At 35.8% G+C, this 24,220-nt stretch overlaps 2 protein-coding genes across 2 annotated transcripts; both read left to right on the top strand.

Moving 5' to 3' along the window:
• Window positions 1–3,315: 3,315 nt before the first annotated feature.
• Window positions 3,316–4,524, top strand: LOC126908478 (uncharacterized). The gene is made up of 2 exons (XM_050690606.1): window positions 3,316–3,445; window positions 3,515–4,524. Exons 1-2 carry the CDS (start codon window positions 3,349–3,351, stop codon window positions 4,168–4,170), a joined length of 753 nt encoding a protein of 250 aa, XP_050546563.1. The 5' UTR covers window positions 3,316–3,348; the 3' UTR covers window positions 4,171–4,524.
• Window positions 4,525–12,028: 7,504 nt separating this feature from the next.
• LOC126907179 (uncharacterized) lies at window positions 12,029–13,288 on the top strand. Its single transcript, XM_050688287.1, has one exon. It carries the CDS (start codon window positions 12,029–12,031, stop codon window positions 13,286–13,288), a length of 1,260 nt encoding a protein of 419 aa, XP_050544244.1.
• Window positions 13,289–24,220: the final 10,932 nt, after the last annotated feature.

The raw sequence follows: 24,220 nt of genomic DNA, 5'->3' as shown, positions 1-24,220 counted from the left end.
AGAGTAGAATCATTAACATTTCGTATTTCATTAATCTGATTAAAATTAATTAAAGAATACTGGTCACCTATTAATCGGACTTTATCAGATATAGGACCGTAATATTCTAACCTAGTAGAAGTATTTACCCATTTAACATTTGGAAGGTTAAAGTCTCCAAATACCATACCAAAACTAAAATTATTTGAACCCCATATTTTATCTAATGAAGCTACATGATTTTCATAGATACAAATATCTGAACCAGGAGGCAAGTATACACAAGCAATAAGCGCTGTAACACCTCTGAGTAGAGTAATCTGTACAAAAATTTGCTCAACACTATCAGAGGGGGATTTTATTAAAACGGGATTAAGCTCATTTTTCACTGCGATAAGAGTTCCTCCTCCACGAATACATTTACTGTTTTCGGAATTACGATCACATCTAAAAATCATACACCCTTTAAAACCTAACTCAGAATTAGCGATGTCCGCAGAAAGCCAAGTTTCAGTTAAAAGATATATATCATAATTAAGAGTGACTAGATTAGTACGTAAATTAAATAGCTTTGTACGTAAACCCCTGACATTTTGGTAGTACATATTAAGTGGTTTTGAGCATTTACTAGCATAAGGATTACTTACAATGTTACGAGAGTGAGATAAACTGGAAATTACAGAGTTAGGCTCTAAGTAATTCCGAAATTTATCAATAAAATCAAAATATACATTAATTGAAGATATACAATTAGCACAAATAGAACAATTAAAATTTATAATAAAGGACGAGTTTTGATGGTGGTTCGGATTGATGAAAAATTGATCCGAAACTAGTTTTTTGAAGACTGAATGGTGGAGTGTTGTTGTGGTTGGCGAATCGATCTTGTTTGGTGGTCATCAGCAACAATGAGTGGTACGCCATTAATATATTTTATCCTGATATTAGTTTCACCTTTATTCCTACGTTCTGCTAGATCGGAATATCCACCACGGATGTGACTACGCTCTAACATGGTACGATCACGAGTAACGGACAATGGGAATTTGGGTGAACTTGAACCACGAGATCTCAAAGCAATATTATAGTTAGATAAGAAATTAATTGCAATTTCCTTCGAAGGAAAAATAACTTTAAGCGGTCGTGGACCTCTTGCATTTACACGGCCCAACCGAAATAACTTTAAATTATCCGGTAGAATCACTGACAGAGGTTTTAAGAATTCAGACAAAAGTTTAGAGTCGTCAGAAATTCTATCAGCCGGTAAAGAAGAGGAAGACTCAGAAAGTCCATGAACAATAATATTGCATGAGCATTTTTCACGTTCAGATAATTCTTGAAGTAGTTGAGGAACAATATCATTAACTGGAGTAAGACCAGAATTAGATTGGATTTTAGATTTGAGAACGCTTACTTCCATTTTCAAATTATCATTTTCTTTTTTAAGAGCTAATAGATCACTAACTAGGTTATCCATTTTGGCGAGAATAGCATCATTAGTCTTTTCTTGAGTTAATAATTTGGATTTTATAGATTGAATATCGCCATGCATGGATTTGAGTGAATTCATAATATCCTTTAGAGAATATTCATCGCTGCTAGACTTTGATTTCGACTTTATTTGCGGGGAAGACGACATGTCAAAATAAATAGGAGATTGCCCCTTAAAAGTTTCAAGGAAGCAACCAGTTTAACGGCGAAGTACAAGAATTTGACCACGTTGTTAATTTAGATACAGAAATCAGCCACAAGAACCAGCGTTAAAGTCTCTGAGAAAAACAGCTGAACAGATTCAGTTACAATAAAACTGGCGTTTTAATCAGCTGATCGAATAGAAGCAAGACACTTAACATTGATAAGACATGAACATATTACCATGTAATGATGTGGCATTCTATTATTTCGGACAAAGAGAAAACTTATGAACAGCAGCTCGGATAACAAAACGACTCACAAATACGAACTAGGATCCAATAAACACACTTTACAAACTATTAATATAAAGAGTACAGCTAAACGGTAAAATAAATTAATCAAAAAAGGAGTAAACTTTTCACTGTTATCACTGTTTAATATATGTTTAATATGTATTTTAAAAGGAGGTATTTTGACCTCCTTTTTTCAATGTTCCGTCTTTATTTAAATGCACACCAGTTTTGCCGAGAATCCTTTTGTACGCATACAAATCCGATTCGGAGTAAACACCAGGATTTTTCGAAAACAGTAAATCCACAAGACCCATAGTGAGCGGGAATTTTTCATCTAAAACATTAATTGTTCCTCTGTCGAGAAAGATATTGTCGGCTTCAACTAATGTCATTGTTCCATCCGGTGATACCTTTGGTCCATACATTTTATCTCTATTGGGGTTCATTGACCATTGATACATGTACTGATGGAAAAACCCGTCATCGTGTTCCACAGTGTATCTATCATCGTTTAAACTCTTGATAGTTTGCTGTAATTGTTCTTGTTGTTGTTGTTGTTTTTGCTGTTGCTGTGACGCAATTTTATCTAATGGTTCAATGATTGGCGCCAACTGACGTTTTACGCGAGTCAACGAATCCGCTTCGCCACGACGCAATTCTGTGTACTTTTTTCGAACATTTTCCCGGGCTTCAGTCAACAGTTTCAGCAATGTTTCCTTATCAGCACTCATATTGTAACAAATGTGTCAAACTTGTATCTGTATCGACCGTCGTCCCGCGCAAAGTCCAAACAAATCACTGCGAATCCGCACCGATCCTTGTTCCAACACTCTTTGCAAAACTCTTTGAATTCTCCAAATTTCATATCGCAACACACGTATTCATCGTACGCGTGCCGTAGATTAACTTCATCCTGCCGGAACAACACTACCACATTTGTGTTGTCACGTAACATTTGTTTTTCTATGCGCGACAGTGTTTGGGAGAGAAAAACACATCAACTTGCCTGTGTCGTCCTCGCGCGAAATAATCACACATTACATTTTGTTTTTCCATGACAACATCGTCGAATATAAAAACCGAATTGGGCAGGATGTTGTCCACCGATGGTACATCGCCCCCGTTTTCATAGGTAAACAACTGCACTCCTTGGACGCCGCGTAAAACATCCACGAGTAGTTGATACTTGCACTGATGCAACGATTTCGAGTAAACGTAAACATTTTCAAATCGAAGTCCGTTGATATCGGTCAATAGAGTAAACATCAAGTTTGTTTTTCCACAATTTGACGGTCCGCAAATCAATGCACGTATTGTATTTGGCAATAGTTTACCGTGTTTACTAGGTGCAATCTCACTACTTTTTTCAAAATTCACGATAGGTAGCGTGAGAGTCTGTTTTTTGAAACGCATCGCACGTCATCGAACAATAACTGTCAATATGAAAATAATGGTTAAACAGAGACAACGTGGAAAACGAGGTGCAGGGATATTGAATACTGTAATCAACAAATTACCATTCGAAGCCCACATTCCAGGTGTGTGTAATTATTCAAAATAATTCCTCGCAAATAGTTTTATCATTATTTTAAATGTTTATCATTTAGGTTATCAATTTGCGGGTCCTGGAACACGGTTAGAAAAGAGATTAAAACGAGGTGATATTGGGGTGAACCCGCTTGATGCTGCTTGCCGCAATCACGATATAATTTATAGTAAATACAAGAATCTCGAAGACCGTCATAAAGCAGACAAAGTGTTGGAACATCAGGCTTGGGAACGAGTGTTGGCCAAAGACGCTAAATTGCCTGAACGAGTCGCAGCTTGGAGTGTGACCAACGCGATGAAATTGAAACGTAAACTCGGTATGGGTTTCAAACGAGTTGTGCATGCGGCCAAACTCGATAAAAATGCCCAACAAATGGATTTACTGAGTGTGGCAAAAAAATCGTTGAAGGCGGCACGACGTGTGGTGAGAAAGAAAAAAATTCCACTGCCCCGTACCATAAACGTTCCGAAAACTAAAGGCGGTGTACTACCGCTTATACCTATATTTGCCGGACTGTCGGCGTTGGGAGCTTTAGCCGGCGGTGCTGCAAATGTGGTCAAGATGGCTACCGAACTTAGCCGTAAAGGCAATACAGCGATAAGCATGGGTAAAGGATTTTACTTGCAACCATACAAATCGGGGTCTGGTTTCAAATTGACGACGAGTACGAAAAAGATGATTCGAAAAAATCAGACGAAAAAAACAAAAAACTAATTTCGCAGCTACCCGATCGTGCCTTGTACGATGTTGAAATTGCAAATTTCGGTAGTCGAGCGTTCGACCATAAAGTGTTTCGTGGCGTGTTTTGTCGTGACACATTACCTAAGTCGGGACCGAAAATGACCGAAATGGCTGTAGTGAACTTGGATCTTTCCACTAACCCTGGCACGCATTGGGTAGCTTATAGTAAACGCGGTAAACGTGTTACGTATTTTGACAGTTTTGGTAATTTACCACCACCGTTGGAACTGCAACGATACTTTAAAGGATGTACAATCGTGCACAACTATAGTAGATGTCAAAACTTCGACGAGGTAAATTGTGGTCACTTGTGTTTGGAATTTTTAATCGAACAACAACAACAACATGACAACAACGGTAACGTTAACCGGTGTGGGATCTGAATTGCAATGTACATTCAATCCACCCATCGATGTCGGTGACAAATGTAAAATTGGGCTATTGAGCTTGCATACGTGGAACACTATACCTAATATTGACGAGGATTGTAACAAATTCATTTTCGGCACTGTTGACAAACCAATTATGGTGATAACACTACCGACGGGATCGTACGAATTTGAAGATTTACAGAAACGAATCACGGACAAGTACAACGGAGAAGAGTATAAGTACAGTGTGCAACAACAACAAATAGATTTTGATGATCCATTGTTGCCAACGGTTGGTTTACTCAAGGAAAACAGCAGAGAAATCGGTGACAAAAGGTTGGGTGATCGAAACGTTATCTCTTTTACAGCCGACCGCAACACTATGCGAAGCATAATCAAATGCGATCACCCCATAGATTTTACACACCCGCAATCAATCGGTCGTATACTAGGGTTCCGACCTCGTGTATTGACACCGAAAATGGAACACACGTCGGATTTCCCGTTATCTATAACAAAGGTTACATGCATACGAGTCGACTGCAATATAATTGTTGGTTCGTACCACGGAGGACGTCAATCGCATACATTGCACGAATTCTTTCCAAACGTACCACCGGGCTACCGGATTATCGAGTGTCCCAGACNCCCCGACTTGCCTCACAAATACCTTCAGTATTTGGACGCTACTAATTTGTACGGGACAGGTATGTTTAGTTAATGTAATTTTATTTATATATAAAAAAAAAAAAAATATATTGTAATTTTTTATTCTTTTTTTACAGCCATGATGGAACCTATTCCATTTGGGTATTTTGAGTGGTCGACTGCAACGCTGGAAGAAGTACTGAACACCCCCGACGACGGTGATTACGGATACCTGGTGGAAATCGATGCACATTATCCACGTGAATTGCATGATTTACACAATGATTTACCATNCGATGCACATTATCCTCGTGAATTGCACGATTTACACAATGATTTACCATTTTTTCCGGTAAACGAGCGATCACCGTTGTCGTCTTCGAAACACAGCAAGTTGATGACCACGTTACAACCAAAACGTGGTTATATCGTGCACTACCGCGCACTAAAACTAGCTGTGAAACACGGTGTGATCGTAACAAAACTGCATAAATGTATAAAATTTATGCAATCCCGCTGGTTGGCACCGTACATTCAGTTGAACACGGAATTGCGTAAAAAAGCGACCACCACGTTTGGACAAAACATGGCCAAACTGATGATCAACTCAAACTATGGTAACATATAATTAATTTTTCAAAATTTAATTATTTTTTTTTTTTAACTTATTTGTTTCGCGTTCAACAGGAAAAACATTGGAGAACGTACGGAAACACCAAAACATACAACTCGTGTGCAACCCGGAAAAACTGTCGAGGTTAGCGGCAAAACCGTCGTTTAGTCACACCACCGTATTCAACAAAAATCTGGTTGCAGTGCACATGTTCAAGGAGAAAATTAATTTTTACAAACCCATTTTTATTGGACAGGACATATTGGATATAAGTAAATGCATAATGTACAAGTTCCAGTATGAAGTTATGATGCCGTTGTACGGACCCGAGCGACTCCTACTCTGTTACATGGACACCGATAGTTTCATTTACCTGATAACGACCAACTGTTTCCACGATGATTTAAAAAAGTACTTACTCGAATATTTCGACACGTCAAATTACCCGATCGACCACCCTTATTACACCGATCGACGAAAAAAACTACCGGGCACGTTTACCGATGAATGCAAGGGTAAGCATATGCAAGAAATTATCGCATTGTTACCCAAAGTGTACGCTTATTCAATCGCTATACAAAATTACTACGACAGGTTGTTGGTTACGTGGCAAACGGACGAGGTGAAGCGATTGAAAGGCATGAGCACGGGTGTGGTGAAACATGAAATCAAAATGGTTGACTATTTGAATTGCTTGCGTGGTAAACTCAAGCAAACCCGTAGGAAAATGTGTGTAATACGCACGAAACAACATAGTGTTCCGACGGTTGAAATTAATAAACTCGCGTTGGTCAACAACAACAATTACGATAAACGGGCGTTAATCGGTGACGAAGGAGAGTGCAAGGACGTGTATACAAAAGCGTGGGGGCATTATTCTCTAGGCAATGACGACGATGACGAAGACGAAGAAACAAATTAACTCAAAATTGTACATTAGTTTTATTTAATAAAATAAATCGATACATTTTTTGTAATTTTTTAACCAATGTTTATAATAATATGTAAATAAAACAATTACGAATTATCCGTTAACCATTGTTTCAAACACATTGCTTTATACAAGCTACACATTTTATGATTATTTATGTGACGAATACAACGTGGTTGGAATTCTACACATAATTTCCGCAGTGGTGGACAGTTTTCTTCTATTTCGACTACCCTCTGTCCGGGTAAATATTTTTGTAACATTTGTTTTTTCTGCACGCCTTTCACGTAGATAGTATCGCACCGTAACAACGACATTATTCTCGGTAGTTCAGTGTATTCGACGTCACCAATGTTCGTGTCCAAGCTGTGATGGTACTTTTTTAGCCAATAAGTTGTTTTCACATCGTCCTTGATCATGTTTGGGTGTTTGAACACCCAGTGGGCCATAGACATGGACTCCAGGTCTATGGCGGTCATTTCTTTTACCAAGAACGAATGGTCGGCGGCAGCCACCAGGCCCTGAATGTCGACAATCATTGCCGTGAAAAATCTGCTTTTGGTATCCATGAGTTGTGTTCCGGGCCAAAACCCAACCACTTAATGTAGCACTGGTCTCCGCGTGTGCGTAACACCCGTTCCACTAAATACGTGTCCGGATACTGCATCCTGCTCAACTCTTCGGTGTAAAATACACCCTGAATGGGGTTCCCCTGGTAATATTCCAGATAATATGTTGACGGTACTATTCGTTTGACCTTGGTCACTGTGAACAACTCGGTGCTCCAGTTTGGCAAATAGCCCTTGTCAAACACGGATTTCGTTTTGCTTATTTTCACTTTGTCGCCCACTCGAAACTTGATCGGTAAATTATCAGGTATTTTTCGTAATTTAATGCGTACTGCACTGAGATTCCGAACAGCTTGTGCGGGTGTCATTCCGATTGTTCTGTGTACGTGATTGTTATTGTAATCGTAGACCAGTGCAGGCAACCTGACTACCCATTTGTACGACCCACGCGTAGTGAAATCACGCCACATAACCGTCTTCAGTGTGCGATTGAAGCGTTCCACAAGACACGCTTTCATCGTGGTAAATATTGAATAATGACGGATCCCGTATCGGTCCATCAACGCTTGGAAATGTCGGTTGTAGAACTCTGTACCACGGTCGGTTTGCATCAGCTTTGGATGACGACCCTGTTCGAGAATACCCGACATTGCTGTGGTCACGTTCAGGGCCGTTTTACTCTTTAACGGTACGGCCCACGCGTACTTTGAAAACCCGTCCACGCACGTTAAAATGTATCGGTGACTACGATCTGCGTACGCTACCATTTCTACAAGATCCGCGTGCCATATGTCATCGAGTCCTTTGATGTTTACCCGTGTTCGAGTGTACGTTCTCCGGGCAGGTCGATGTAGTTCGTTCGCAATTTTCGATTTCATAATGTTGACGGTATGTCGGCAATGTACCCGGCTTCGTAAAGTTCTTCTAGTATGGAAACAATCTCAGGTGACACTCCAGTGTTGCCAGCCGAATGAGCCANACACTCCAGTGTTGCCAGCCGACTGAGCCGATATGAGCAGCTTCAAACGTTCGACAAGTTCATTGGGATCGTCCCAGTATAAGTAATCTTTTTTTTCACCAACTCTCAGCTGTAGTCCCGATCCTACGCTGCTGAACATTGCCTCGATAACTTCATTGTATTTAGCACCCCCCTTTTTCAATGTCATATTTTTGTTTAGATGAGTTCCTNTTTTCAATGCCATATTTTTGTTTAGATGAGCTCCGGTTTCCTCCAATATTGTTTTGTACTTTTCCAAATCTTCGTCGGTGAACGCAACGGGGTTTTTCGAAAACAACAAATTCACTAGTCCAATCGTCAATTGGTGTTTTGTTCCATTTACACGAATAAAGTCACTGTCTACGGTTATATCGTTTGCATTACCCATGCTCAGTTTACCGTCTATATGCATTCTAGGACCGTATTGTTTATCTCTCAATGGATTTTTTGTCCACTGTTCTATAAGATGTGCAAAATATAACTTTGAATAGTCATTTTCTTGCGATTGTTTCTGATGATGCTGCTGCTGCTGCTGCACATTAACAACATTGGATATCCTATTCAGTGGTTCGATTATTGGTGCTAGTTTTTTCTGAATGTGAGTCAACGACTCTGACTCACCACGACATAATTCTGCATATTTTCNCACCACGACGTAATTCTGCATATTTTCGTCTGACGTTGTCCCGGGCTTGATCCAACAGTTCCATCGAACGTCGTTCCTTGTCGGCCGCGGCGGTGTTCATATTGTAACGTATGTGTCAAACCTATACCTGTATCGACCACTATCACAATCAAAATCCGTACATATCATTTCGAACCCATATTTATCGTTTTTCCAACACTGATTGCAAAACTCTTTGAACTCATTAAATTTCATATCACAACACACGTACTCGTCGTATGCATGACGTAGGTTGATTTCGTCTTGTCGGAACAACACCACCACATTTGCATTGTCTCGTAACATTTGTTTTTGTATACGGGACAATGTTTGTGAGAGAAAAAACACATCAACTCTTTTGTGTCGGCCACGCGCAAAATAATCGCACATTACGTTTTGTTTTTCCATAACCACGTCGTCGAAAATAAACACTGAATTTGGCAGAACAGTGTCCACTGGTGGAACTTCATCACCGTTCGCAAATGTGAACACGCGTATCCCTTCAACATCTTCCAATACTCGAATCAACAGTTGATATTTCGACTGCTCCAACGATTTCGAGTAGATGTAATCGTTTTCGAATTTCAATCCGTTCAAGTCGGTCAACAGCGCGAACATTAAATTGGTTTTACCACAATTTGACGGACCACAAACCAGACAACGTACACTGTTTGGTAATAACTTCCCGTGTTTACTGTGCTGTACATTGGTGACGACATGTTCGTCAAAATTGACCACGGGCAGAGTTTCTGTCTGTTTTTCAAAACGCATCGCACGTCATCATTTACCCATCATTTCCTGTGTATTATTACTATTATATAAACTTTTTTGTTGCTCGTGCCGTAGTGATCTCGATTGCGTAGGGCAACAGATAACGTTATTTTTTCATCACAATTACGATATAATACATATATATTACATCGTAAGTGTGAACTAGGACGTTAGAAGTACAATGAAAATGCGACAACGACGTCGAAATCGGAAACGGGGATCCGGTATTGTCAACTCAGTCACAAACAACCTTCCTTTTGAAGCCCACGTGCCCGGTTACCAGTTTGCCGGTCCTGGAACTAAATTGCAGAAACGTTTAGCACGTGGAGACCGTGGTATCAATCCATTGGACGCAGCATGCCGCGAACACGATATCGCGTACTCCAAAAGTAATTCTCTCGGGGATTGGTATCGAGCCGATGAAATTCTAGAACACCGTGCGTGGGATCGAGTGCGTTCAAAGGACGCAAAATTATCAGAACGAGCCGTAGCTTGGGGAGTGACAAACGCAATGAAATTGAAACGCAAACTCGGTATGGGATTGAAAAAAAAAAAAGTTACAGCGTCTCCGACATTGTTGAAAAATGTTGCACGAAAAGCTTTGCTCACTGCTAGACGTGTAATCATCAAAAAGAGTCCGATGAGTGTACCTCGCATACTAAATATCCCGAAAAACGGAGGAGTGTTGCCGTTAATTCCAATTTTTGCCGGTTTGTCAGCACTAGGAGCACTAGCTGGCGGAGCTGCAAACGTAGTAAAGGTTGCAAGTGAATTCAATCGCAATGGACGGACTGGTGTTAACGTGGGTAAAGGACTGTACATTCGTCCTTACGGATCCGGTTACCGGATCGAGAAGAAGAAGAAACCACAAAAAAGTCGTTCAAAACAGAGAGTGAAAAAAAACTAATTCCGCTGCTACCCAATCGTGCATTATACGATAATGAAATAGAGCATTTCGCTCGTTGTGTGCTCGATCCACGTGTATTTCGTGGTGTATTTTGTCGTGACACATTACCACGTACACAACCACATAGAAATGAAACGGGCGTGATTAATCTGGACGTATCGAGCAATAGCGGAACACATTGGGTAGCATACAGTAAACGAGGTGAACAGGTTACGTACTTTGATAGTTTTGGTAATTTACAGCCGCCATTGGAAGTGTTACGGTATTTTAACGGCTGTAAAATTACATACAACTATAGAAACTATCAGACTTTCGACGAAACAAATTGTGGACACTTGTGTTTAAAATTTCTTATAGAACAAAAAAAATGTCATCGAATACAAAGCCATAGTCGATAACCGTGACCGGTTGGGGATCACAAATTGAATGCCGATTTCATCCACATATTGACGTTGACGATAACTGTGAAATTGGGCTGTTGAGCTTACACACTTGAAACACAATGCCAGACATTGATGAAACTAACAATATAATCGTTTTTGGATTGCCCGGTCAGGAACCCTTGCTGAAAGTAACACTGCCCGTTGGTACGTACGAGTTGGATGACTTGAACAAATATATTGCCAGTCAGTACGAGAAAATTGCCTTTGACTATACAATCATTGAAAAAGATAAAGATAGAAAAGTGACCTCGTCGTTCAAAATTGTAGTGAACCACGTGACAATGCATTGTGAAATAATGTGTGAACATCCCATCGATTTCTCACATGAAAGATCATTTTGTCGTTTATTGGGTTTCAATCCTCGGTATTTGGAACCACGTAAGACTCATGTATCAGATTATCCAGTGTCAATAACACATATTACGTCTATTCGTGTGGATTGCAATATTATTGTGGGTTCGTACCATAATGGAAAACAATCACACACCTTACATGAGTTTTCTCCCAGCGTGCCACCAGGCTACCGAATTATAGAAGTTCCCAGGCAAATTGTTTACTACCCATTGAACACAAATGTGTTGGATACGGTGCGAATCGTTCTATGTAATCAGGAAGGATACCAAATAAATCTCAAAGACGCAGAATTATCCGTACGCTTGCACATTAGACATAAATAGATACATCTCTCACTTTTTGAACACACCGAGGATCGAACGGTTGTAACATGCCGTTGATTTTTAACAACAATCGTACGACCATATCATCATCATCATCAGTTAAGCCCAAGTCGATAAGTTACGGTGGTGGTTCCATCAAACGGTCTTGGACAGCGAATCGAGCAAACCGTGTGACGTCGAGGAAACTGACGAAAGATAATATCGCATATCTAAAATCACTGGGCTGTCGCGTCGTCAACAATGACAGAGTATCTACAAGTATTGGAAAAATCCCCTCAAGACGATAACGTGAAACGGGAATATTACTTGGACCACCATAGTTACAACAACTCGTACGGAAACAACGATGAGATTCGTATTGAATTGCGCAACAAAGAAAAATTCACCATACCATGTGAAAGTTACTTGCAAATAGAGGGGAATATTGCAAAACCCACAGGAGCAGTTGGTAACATTGTAATGAATCAAAACTGTATGATGAATCTTTTCGATGAAATTCGCTTCGAGATCAACAACAAAGAAATTGATAAGGTAAAAAACGTTGGTGTGACTACGACTATGAAAGGGTATTGTTCGTTCACACCCAACGATGTCGTACGGTTACAACCAGCCGGGTGGAAAAACGTGAATAAATTATACGATGATGGAAACTTTATGGACCATTCCGAATTTGTAGCTCATTGTCCGTTGTCAATGTGTATGGGATTTTTCGAACGGTATCGGCGTACACTGATCAACTATAAGCAAACACTTATACTCATCCGGTCAAATTCCGACCACTGCGCCATAGCATTGGTACCGCCTAAAGATGAAGCAGAAAAAGCTTCGGTGTTAACCGCAGAAAACATTGCACTGATCAGACAAACCAAAGTGAATATCACAAAAATTAAATGGGTCGTGAAATACTTTGAACCAAATGTGAAAATGGAATTGGGTCTGATGCGCATACTCGACAGCAAAAAATGGTTACCGTTAGAGTTTCAACATTGGAACACTGCTGTATACCCTCTCGTACCACAAACCACCACTCATACATGGCCAGTGCGTACGTTCTTGGGTGTTGAAAAACCTAGATACTTACTCGTAGCCATGGTCACAGATGCCAATAAACGGGTACACGGTGAATTTAATCATTGTTTCCTGCGTAACATCAAGGCGTACTTGAACGCTGACGAGTACCCGTACGAAAACCAAAATGCAGATTTTGACAAAGGCAAGTTCTCGACATTTTATAATTCGTATGCACAATTTCAAACAATGTACTATGGACAGATGAACCCATACCCTTTTTTGGATCGAATCAACTACAAAAAAATCGGACCTATATTCGTCATAGATTGTTCAAAACAAAACGATACCGTCAAATCGTCCACAGTGGATCTACGTATTGACTTTGAATGTGCAGAGCAACTTCCAGCTAAAACTTCGCTGTACTGCGTCATCATACACGACTGTCAAATGGAATACAATGCATTCACCGGAGAAGTACACAAATTGTAAATATAAAAATCAGTAGGATACAAAATAAAATTTAAAAAAATCTGCATATAATATATACGTTTATTTTAAGTAATATTTTTGTATAAATATATATATAGACAAAATGTAATAATAAATAACTACAATAAACAATTTTTTTTTTTTATTGATATTTAGATTTGTATTTACTTAGATAAAATGATCATCAATTTGCTGTACCATACCATTAACCATAAATTCATATTTGATGTTCTGAAGACGTTCGAATAACTTTATGTACAGGCATCTCACAATCCTACACATACAATTTGGTGGTCCATTGATTCGTAATTCGTTCGAATCCGACGACCAAAAACACCCAACATAATGCCAATTAGCGCTTTGACGTCCACATTTATCGGCCAATACCAGTGATACGATCACATTTGCATGTGCCCATATCTCTGTCTCCCATAACATCGTTGTACCGTTTAATAGACATATATATATATAATTAACACAGTGACATACAACAATACTAACAGGAGTGCAGACTGCACACATAAACACTTTTTGCAATTCACGGCCAATGTGTCATAATAAGATATCCCTATCGACAGTTGACATTTTACCATCTTCGCGATCACTACTTTTGCCTGATAATTAACTTAACTTCGCTACCCCGTATATTATAGTGTGTGTGTGTGTCGCCGTCAGCTCCCTGTTGGATTAATCATCTCTAGGTGTCCAGCAGGTTGTATTATCCATTTAATATTTCAATTGTTTAATAAATATTTATTTATATCGTTGTTAACCTAAAGTGTTATATATATATATTGTAGTGCGACCCTTGGTAGTTCCTCTAAGGGAATATAAATTAAATAGGAAACTTCAGTACCTAAGGTAGATATAGCCTAGCCAGCTATCCCCCGTTGGTCCCTTAGAATACTGTCGACGGGCATTTAGGCTAAACCCCTAAATAGCGACGTAACACCAGCAACTGGGAATATTTTCCACGCAACTCGGCCAGTTGATGATAAACTTCTACCGTGGGGTTGCTATCGACAATCGTATCTAGCTCGATGTTAATTCGTTCCAAGAGATCCATCTCGTAAGCGTCGTAGAACAAAACTATTGATACAACTATACTTTTACTAAATAGTGAAATTTCTAACGGTCTTATACGACGTCAACAACAAGGGATTGTTGTTGAATCATGATGATTCATCAATTATCACATTACTGTGGTTAAAAAAAAACAAACACGATAAAACTTGTTAGGACACGTATGGATCCGACGGTGGAGTTAGGGCGCGTTCGCACCGGTCGGGCAAAAGTGTCATAGACACAATCACGACGTGATAGGGCACATAGGGTCCACATGGGGCTCATGTTAGCACAGAGTTTAGGCGTGACGTCAGACAGGGCCCACCATAGGGCTTACCTTAGGTCAAGTATGACGTTATAGGGCATACCTTATATTTAAGTTTGGATATGACGTCAGCTAGGGCACAACATAGAGCTTACCTTAGGTCAGGGTTCAAGTGTGACGTCATAGGGCTACCTTATATCAAAGTTTAGGTGTGACTTAAGCCAGGGCCCACCATAGGGCTTACCTTAGGTTAGGGTTCAAGTGTGAAGTCACCTAGGGGCATAACGTCATAAGCTGCACTNGGGTATTAAGGGGGTAAAGATGAAGTGGTATCTCTGGATCAAACTATATTTATTTATCAAATAATAAAATATCCCTACCTCACTTATTTTTATTCTTGTTTATTACGTGTTTTTTTTAGAAGTAAAGCATGCAAATAAATATTCGCACTTACCTTTATTTCCATTTATAGTTGACTGAGTGGGTCTTATAGTGATTTCTTTCTTCAGTGTCTACAGTCGTTTATAGTGTCTTGCGTTTATTTCGATTAATTAGTCTCTTTGTGTATATTAGATTTAGAAAAAGGGTTCTCTACAATGGGACCTGCATTTATTATAATTTGTTACCTTTCTTTTATTATCTTTAAATTCCTTTTATATTATACTATGTCTTTATTAATAATATTTTCAATGAATTCCCTATAGTCGATATCGATATTCTTAAAATTTACTCTGAACATGGCAAAATATAATTATAAGAATATGTCTATCTATATTCAAAATATAATTAACAAGACTGTGGTGGCCCAGCGTTTCTCAGCGTAAAGCCTTGGGTGGTGCGGACACAGTTAACCTCGTTAATATCTATTAAATATTATTTCAATACACTTTTTACTATCCTTTACGCCAACTGCCTACACTTTACCGAAAGGTAATTTGGCATAATAAAATAATACATGAAAATTCAAATTTTCATNGGGTACACACGCAGAGGATATTGCCAAAATTTAGTTTCCTATCTTACGGACTATATATTTTATGATGAACTCTACCAGGACTACTAGCTCTAGAACTGGCTTGTCGACGGATATAGCGCACTTCAAAAATGCTCTTCTTATAAGTTTAGTACTACTCTGTGCCTCAACTGCCTACACTTTACCGAGAGGTAATTTGGCATAGTCCCATAGAGCTGGCGAGTACACAATCATAAAATACTACTACTAAGACTAATTAATTCTAATCACAAATTATGCTTCTTCATTTAGTTCGGCACATTCAAGGCTGTTCATAAATGTACAGCACAATAAGCTTTATTATGAATATACGATAATGTATAAGGCTATTATGCCTGTATAAATAAAATTATACTTCTTAACTCTTTTCGGCATATTTGAAGCTGTCCTGAAATGAAGGACACAATAATATTTAAAACCTTTATATAAAAATAGAGATTATATTTATTTGTCGTGAGGATATTAGGTGAGAATAAAAATAAATAAAAACTTGTTTCTGGGTAAAATATTAATAAATCATCAAAGTCAATGTTCACCACTTAGGATGATATATATAAAAAAAATAAGTCGCAGAGACAAAATATTTACTTATACTGACGCAGATTCCATGTAAGAGAATATTGACTATCGACCGCCAAAAAGGGTTGAGAGTAATGTTAGAGCTGAGAGAACTGTGATAGAACGAGAGCAGAGCCACGAGAGAGGAGAGAACAATCCTTTTTTACGAGAAAAAATGGCTTTTTATACGCCGGATGAAGTAAGTCAGCGATCTCTATTGAAATTCCTAAGATGTTGGATAATTATTTGTGATTGGTTAATTGTGATAGAAACCCTGCCGTGGGCGTAGTTAATAAATTTTAGGGGACTGGTTTGAAACATATGTTGATTAATAGTTATTTTCATTACCCTAAAAGGGAAACATTCCTTGGATGATTTTTTGCTTTATTCATATATATGTGATATTTAGTACATATGTTAATAATTATACTACAAAAAATTGGTGGATTATTCCAAAAGCTACATGATCTCCTATTTCCTTATTTAGGTATTTTAAAATAAAATAAAATACAAAATCGAAAATTTTAACAGAAAAATAGCATACGATAGCATTTTCACCGTGAAGACAAAATAAAGTCCAAAATTTTTTTTCCATAATAAAGTATATTACATTTGTTTTAATTTAAGATATATATAAAAGTGTCAGTTTACGGAATACTATCAAAAGTTAATTTTTTGTGAAAAAGTTGTCATTTTGAATCCTAACTTGTGGACAGATAATGGGTCAGATTTATAAAAAAAATATTCCAAATGATAGGTATAAATCTCATAAATCTATAAAAAAAAATTGTATTTATTTAATCATTTTTAAAAATGTTATAGAAGTTATAAGTAAAAAAAATTCGAAAATAAGTGTTTTTTAAATTTGTAATTTTTTTGGAGATTTCCCTCATTTACGGGGAACGAGGGAAATTTTTTCAATTTTTAAGGGTAATGTCTTCGACTAGATACGATTTGTGATCTTTTGACGTATCATTGAAAGAAATCGGTTTGTTATAGTAAAATTATTTATATTTTGTAAATAATTGAGTTGGTTATGATGAAATAATCATTCTGTATATAATTTTTTTTTTAAATCGTAAATATTAAATGTGTTTGTTGATTACTAAATAATAAACTAAAAAAAATAAATCTAAATTGATACCAGCTCCTTAGTTTTTAATTTTTAATAACGCTCAATTTTATTTTAAAACATTTTCTTCATTGATTAATCTAATTTATTATTAAAAGAGACAGCTAGGTTTCCTTATCCGCTTCTGTGCTACGGTTTATTTTAAACTTTTGGTTTACTGTTGAGCGCAGTGCATTTCCCACCCGGTCATATAGATAATATCAACGGTGCGAAATAGGAGATTCCCACTTTCTGTGTATCTTTAAACACGGTACAAGTCGATTTCTAGCGATTACAGTATCTATCTATGCACCGACAGCTTTGAGCTGCAACAATGCCGCGAACACACTCGTTGAATTGTTTCGATAAAACCGCTAGGCAGGTACGGTAATATATCACTATCATACTGCAGCGACCGTTTCATTTAACAACCGGGTCCCATGAAATGGTTTGTATAATTATTCTGAATCACCACACGACAATCACATACACGTTATCAACAAGTGTTTGAACCACCACAGTCCTTCAAAACAAATAGTTATACAAACGGGTCGGCATGTTTTGACGCTCATACGTGAACAGATAAACAACTATTCCTCGAACACAACAATCGTATTTCAAAACAACAAAAACATCTGCTACTATTTGTATTGTTTTTGTTAGTTCTCTCAAAAGCATTACTCTTAATAAACCAATCTGTATATTTTAATTTATGTTCTATAAAATTATTTTAAGATTATTACGTCCACCTGAAAAATTATGTTAATTATTTGTCTCTTATCTTATAACTGTAAAAATCCATTGTTAAATTTAGATACTCATTTTTGTTAGCTTTAATATTTTCAGAAAGAATTTTGTAGTTTTTAATATACGTTCAAAATGTATATTAAAATGAAGTAGACTACTTTTGCAAAAAAATGTTCTTGAAACAAACCAATGGTTTATGATAAATTGCTATTTTAATTTCATAATTAAAATTATAATTAACTAACAAGGTTAAATAATTGATTGTATCCTCTAATAGTGTATATTAGAATTGTTTTTTTATTGTAGGTGTTGGATACGCATCACAAGAAGGGCGTTTTTCTTAGATTTTGTTGTGACTGATAGCGCTACTCGCGCTGCCACCACCGATTGAGCGAGGGATTCGTCACTGCGTTGGATGCTAGTGTACGTCAGTATTGTGTCTCGCCGAACTATTATCAGTCCCTTTTGCGTTCTCGCCACCATTGCTACGTGCTTCTATGGTGCACCTAGCTCATAGTCGCTTTAATGGATTAACTACTCTGGTGATTCGACGTGTGTATAGGATTGCTATACCAGTCTATGCCATTGTGCGCCCTTCGTGTACATAACAAGTGCCTCCGTTTGTATCGAGTACCCTTGTAGTCTTCAACATTTTAATGTAAAGTATTTCAACTGTTCATTTCTCACCGTCATCAGTCATCTTTCATCTGTTAGACGTTACACAGTTAAGTTTTTATTTGTTTGTAATTATTATATTATATTTTATCTATTTTGTTCAGAGATACCTTGTTGGCCGCTTTAGTATTAAGTGACACCCCCCAATCCACAATTCTATGATAGTTTATATATATGTTTTTACTTTAATATATAACTCGAATATATATAAATATATATTCGAATAATTTTATTTAGTGTAAGTATCATCCTCAATTTTATATACAGTCCACTCCCTATTTCTTTCTCCGGCATAATTAGACAACCCAACCGGACGTTAACTAACCCGCACATTATAACCGGGCGTTCGTTCAAACAGTAGGTACTCTCGTGATGCCACAAGAGCAATCGCAGTTTATAATTGACCATTTAAAAACTTATATATTATACCAATTATTTTTATTTCATTTGTAATAATTCTTAATAAAAAAATAACTTTTTCTACCAATCAAAAATAATTTTTTCTTAGGCTGGTGCATCATGACATCGCTTTAGCACTCGCATTTTGTAAATAACTATTTATTTAATAAATTATTTGTTAATAACATTTTAAAGAGGTTTTAAAAACATTTGTTTGAAAATTATAAATCATAGGGTAATATTAGCTTCTGAAAAGGAAAAATTTACATTGTGTCTAAAATAAAATAGGGTAAGGTGAGGTAATATTACCCAAATTCTTCAATTATTATTATTATAATAAATGCGATTAAATTTGAAATTCGAAAGTTAGCATTAATAATTTTTCAATATCTTGTTTAATACGATTTTCTTTTTCAATATAAGGAATAAATTATAGGTTTTCTTTAAAATTGATATTTTTGTCATCTTTTCCCAACCATAGTGTAAAACGACGAAAACGATTGTTAAATTTTGTTATCAAAACTTATGTAAAAGAAAGAAACACTTATGAACTATGACGCAATATGTCCAATGGTTTGCATTACGCATCTTAAATTTATCAATGAAAAATGTATAATATGTATTTTATATTAATTGTATACAATCAAATTATTAATTTATCTGTCATAACATATACACTGTTGTACACTAGCTGTTATATATACATAAATATGTCACATTGATCATTGTACACTATGCAGTCTTATCTTAAAATAGTAATCATGTTATAGTCAAATTTAATACAATAAGCTAAAAATCATTAAAAACGCTGACGACAATGTCCCAAGATGGGGGTAATTATCAATAATATAATATATTTTTGTGCTTATTATAAATCCGTCATATATGTTAAACATTTTAATATAAAATATATTCCTGATATCTTTATCAGTGTGAATATTAGTGTACTTATGCAATATATTGAAATTGACATTTCTACGAGTAATCAACGAGTATTAATTCAAATACAAAGTAAGCCAATTTGATTTATCTCAATAGTTAGAATTAAAAATCTGAGTAAAGAATGATAAAGCAATAGATCAATATTATTTTTAGTAATTTTAATAATTTGTTTTGCACTTTATACATATACACATTACAGAGTCTCGTAGGTTGGATTACCGCTCCGTATCTGAAAAGAGTGTAAAAATCTAATGTGTATCTGACTGTAATAATAAACACTTCGACTGGGTAATCGAGAGTCAGATTACCGCCCTGTTGCCTCAGTGTTCTATTAAAGGTGCTTAGTAATTAATTAGTCTTTATTCTTCAATAAAGAAGATCTACATTTGTTTCTTAATATCTAAGTATTTCTATTTTTCTAAAACCTCGGATTCTACGATCCCAAAAGAGATATGTCGTAACACAGTAAAGAAAAAAGGCAAAAGTAGAAATGAGTGAATGTGTAAATGTGTGTACGAAGATGAATATGAGGAGGTGGTGCCTGCTGTATAGGTATTCACGTGCGTGTTGTCGTACAGCAGTCACCATGCTTGGCTGACACTCCGGGTTAGCTGTGGGTGTCGAAAGGCTGTTGTAGTTACTCTGCTAAAAGTAACACCTAGGTATGAGGTACAGACGAAGTGCAAGACACAAATACCAGGTGTACGCAAAAGAAGCCCAAAGTATGAGGTGCAGACGAAGTGCAAGACACAAATACTTGGGGTATAGGAGAGGACAATGAAGTACGAGGTGCAGACGAAGTGCAAGACACAAGTACTTCAGAGAGAGAACGGGGTAGCCGAGTATAAGGTGCAGACAAAGTGCAAGTGTTGCTTTTTATAATAAAGATCACACTATAAATGAGTCCCTCGAAGGGACAATCGCCTACAAAAATTTTGATAATAAAGTACGTACTGCTACTCTTATACTTGGATGTTCGTATGTTAAAGATTTGAAGACTTTTCATTTTATATGTGAATCATTTAGAACTCAATGTAAAATGTTATACGACAGAAAATATCCCAACCCTTTAGTTTATGACTGCACGAATAAGTTAATAAAATTATTAAATGAAATCAATTCATTATTTGAAATATTGCAAGGAGCGTTACGAGCTTTAGACACATTGCACAATTATCCAACGAATGAAAAAAGTAAAACTGACTTTATATACTGTCATTTGTTTTCTACTTTACAAAAAAAATATGACTCTTTAAAAACATGTCTCCTCTCAGAGTATAATTCAAAAAATATATTAGAACATTTATTTAATTATTTTGACGGAAATCAGTCTATAATTGATCATATGAATAAACATTGTAATTGTATTCCTTATGATTTGAATGTGATATTGAAAGAATTGAATGATGAATATAAAACTATAACTAACAAAGGCGAAACACTGTATTTATTTGATTACTTAAATAAAAAGTTGCATGATCAAATTAAGCACATATTGGTTAACAAATTTATTGAACTTGGTTTTAAAATTGATTTTTCGTATCGAAATATGGCTATATCATATCCAACACAATTATTATATTCAGGTATATATTTGATTTGCTAACAATGAATTTTAATAAATTTTGCATATTAGTGTTATTGTTATAAATATATTTTATATATTATGGTAACAAAAAAATGCTGCCACCTTTTAATTACAAAAAAAATTTGTTGTCCGGAGCGTTGGTATCTACTCACTAACTCCTAAATACGTCCTTGGTTATTGTTATAGTACTATTTTAACTAATTTATAATTTGGACAAACCATTAAGTATTTATATTTTATGTTTCATTGGTGTTGATTACATAAAGTGGTTTTGTATTATTGTAGTTTAATATTTGGCATTATTGATTTAGTTGTTACTCTATAATTATCTTTTTGAATTTGAAAAATTTAAACACAATTTAAAATAAGTTGAAAATTAAGAAAATTAAACGAATATTTTACTTATATATAATTTCATTAAAATTAATAACTGACACGCAATTGGATCGGTAATAATAATAATATAAAAAAACCCAGCACAGGGGGGTCGCGGCACAGTGGTGACGTGGCATAGTTGGATCAAGTATAATGATATCTGACAGTTTCGTATTTCCAGGTTTACCGACACTCAAAAATCCTCGGCCCTAAAGGCAAAATACTTAAAAAGAGTCTCCCCCTGAAATCAAACTGGCCCTCAGACAGTCTACCGACGTCGACCATGTGGTGCTCGAGTCGGGTGACTAGCAGCCGCTCAAGGATCTTCCCGAGTCGTCCAACATGCACAGATGTTGCTACGACGAAAGGAGACCCTCGGACTTGTCCGCCATATATAATTATAATTTTGCTAAATTTTTTTTTAGTAATAATTTCTTTCTTAGACTACGTTTAAAGTATGTATTTGATTGTTTAAGATTAATAAGAAAAAAGGTAGCATACTGAGGTCGTGGCACACTATGGGATGTGTCATAGTTGGGACAAATACAGACGAATGAAATAAATGTAAAAAAACCAAAATATCCTATCAATTGTTTTAGTCTATTAAAGTTGATTTTTTGAAAGTTTATAAAAAAAAGTAAAATTTGTTACCATAACTTTCAGCTCAACTTCAAAAGCGAGATCTAAGAACATAAATGAGAGCCAAAAAAAATCACACATTAAAATAATTTTAATATGAATAAAAAATTACTTCGAAGTTATTGAATCTAAATAAGATAAAGATCAAATTAGTTAAAACTTTTTTTCTAACTCAAAACTTTTGTAAGTTATTTTAAAATAAAATAAAATACAAAATCGAGAATTTTAACACAAAAATAGCATATTTTTAAATACGATAGCTTTTTACACTATAAATATAATATAAAGTTCGAAACTTTTTTTTTCATATTAAAGTATATTATATGTTTGAGTGTTCCTTTAACTTAAATTGAAAAGGAGAACACTACAGGAATGTCAGGAATAGACAAATATAATATAGAAAATTGTGAAAGGTGTTGAGAGTATTCATATATTAATATTTCAATGTAAGAATATTGTACAAACATAAAATATCATTAAACTTAATGTTAGTAAAACTTAACTAAAATAGGAATATATATATATACATTGACAGATTATTTAATAGTAATTTAAAACGATACAATAAAGGTGACCTGTATATCCACAGATGACAGCGACCTGGTTTGCAGCAAGTTTGTATGTCTTGCTAATGACCGGAAAAACGACGATTAATCTTGTCCAAAAGTTAGTGTGTTTTGGGTATCTCTTTATATGTAAAGAACCGGCATGCGAAATTATGAGTGTATATACACCCTTTTGCGATAGTTCAAAAAGAACACAAAAAAAAAAGAAACGATAATATACCGTTCAATTTGATATCAACGACACTCGAGCGAGCGAAATATTAATGACGCGTTTTAAAGAGTCGCATGGAACTCGTTTTAATTATTTTATCAGCGGTCAATCACATCTTGATGGGGCGGTCACAAACAAGGTACCATATAACTGTATACGCAACATTATATAAGTTTGAATTTAAGATATATATATATATGTGTCAGTATTTCCGGAACACTTTCAAAAGTTAAATTTTTGTGAAAAAGTNTTTCCGGAACACTTTCAAAAGTTAAATTTTTGTGGAAAAGTTGTTATTTTAAATTCATTCCTATGAGCAAGTAAAGGGTCAGATTTAAAAAAAATATACCAAATGATTGATTTATATGTAATTTATCTATTTAACAAAAATGTTTATATTCATCTATTTTTAAAAAAGTTATGACAGTTCTAAATAAAAAAAAATTGAAAATTAGCGATTTCTAAATTTGTAATTTTTTTAAAGATTTCTCCCATTTACGTGGAACGAAGGAATTTTTTTCTATTTTTCAGAATAATGACTTTGATTAGATACAATTTGTGAACTTTTGACGTATCGTTGAAAGAAATCGGTTCGACGAGAGCTGTGAAAAAGTGGTAACAAACAAGTAAAAAAAAAATAATAATAAAATTAAATTAAAACGCATCATAGTAAAATTAATACCTTCTCAGTTTCGCATCGAAGCTAAAATTAAATTAAATTTGTTAATTTTAATTTTTTTACAAATATAAGTATAGTAGTAAACTGAATCAAAATTTAT

Source organism: Daktulosphaira vitifoliae, unplaced genomic scaffold (genome assembly GCF_025091365.1).
Source record: "Daktulosphaira vitifoliae isolate Bord-2020 unplaced genomic scaffold, ASM2509136v1 Scaffold_5, whole genome shotgun sequence".
Classification (NCBI taxonomy): domain Eukaryota; kingdom Metazoa; phylum Arthropoda; class Insecta; order Hemiptera; family Phylloxeridae; genus Daktulosphaira; species Daktulosphaira vitifoliae.
This window is presented reverse-complemented; position numbering and strand designations above follow the sequence as displayed.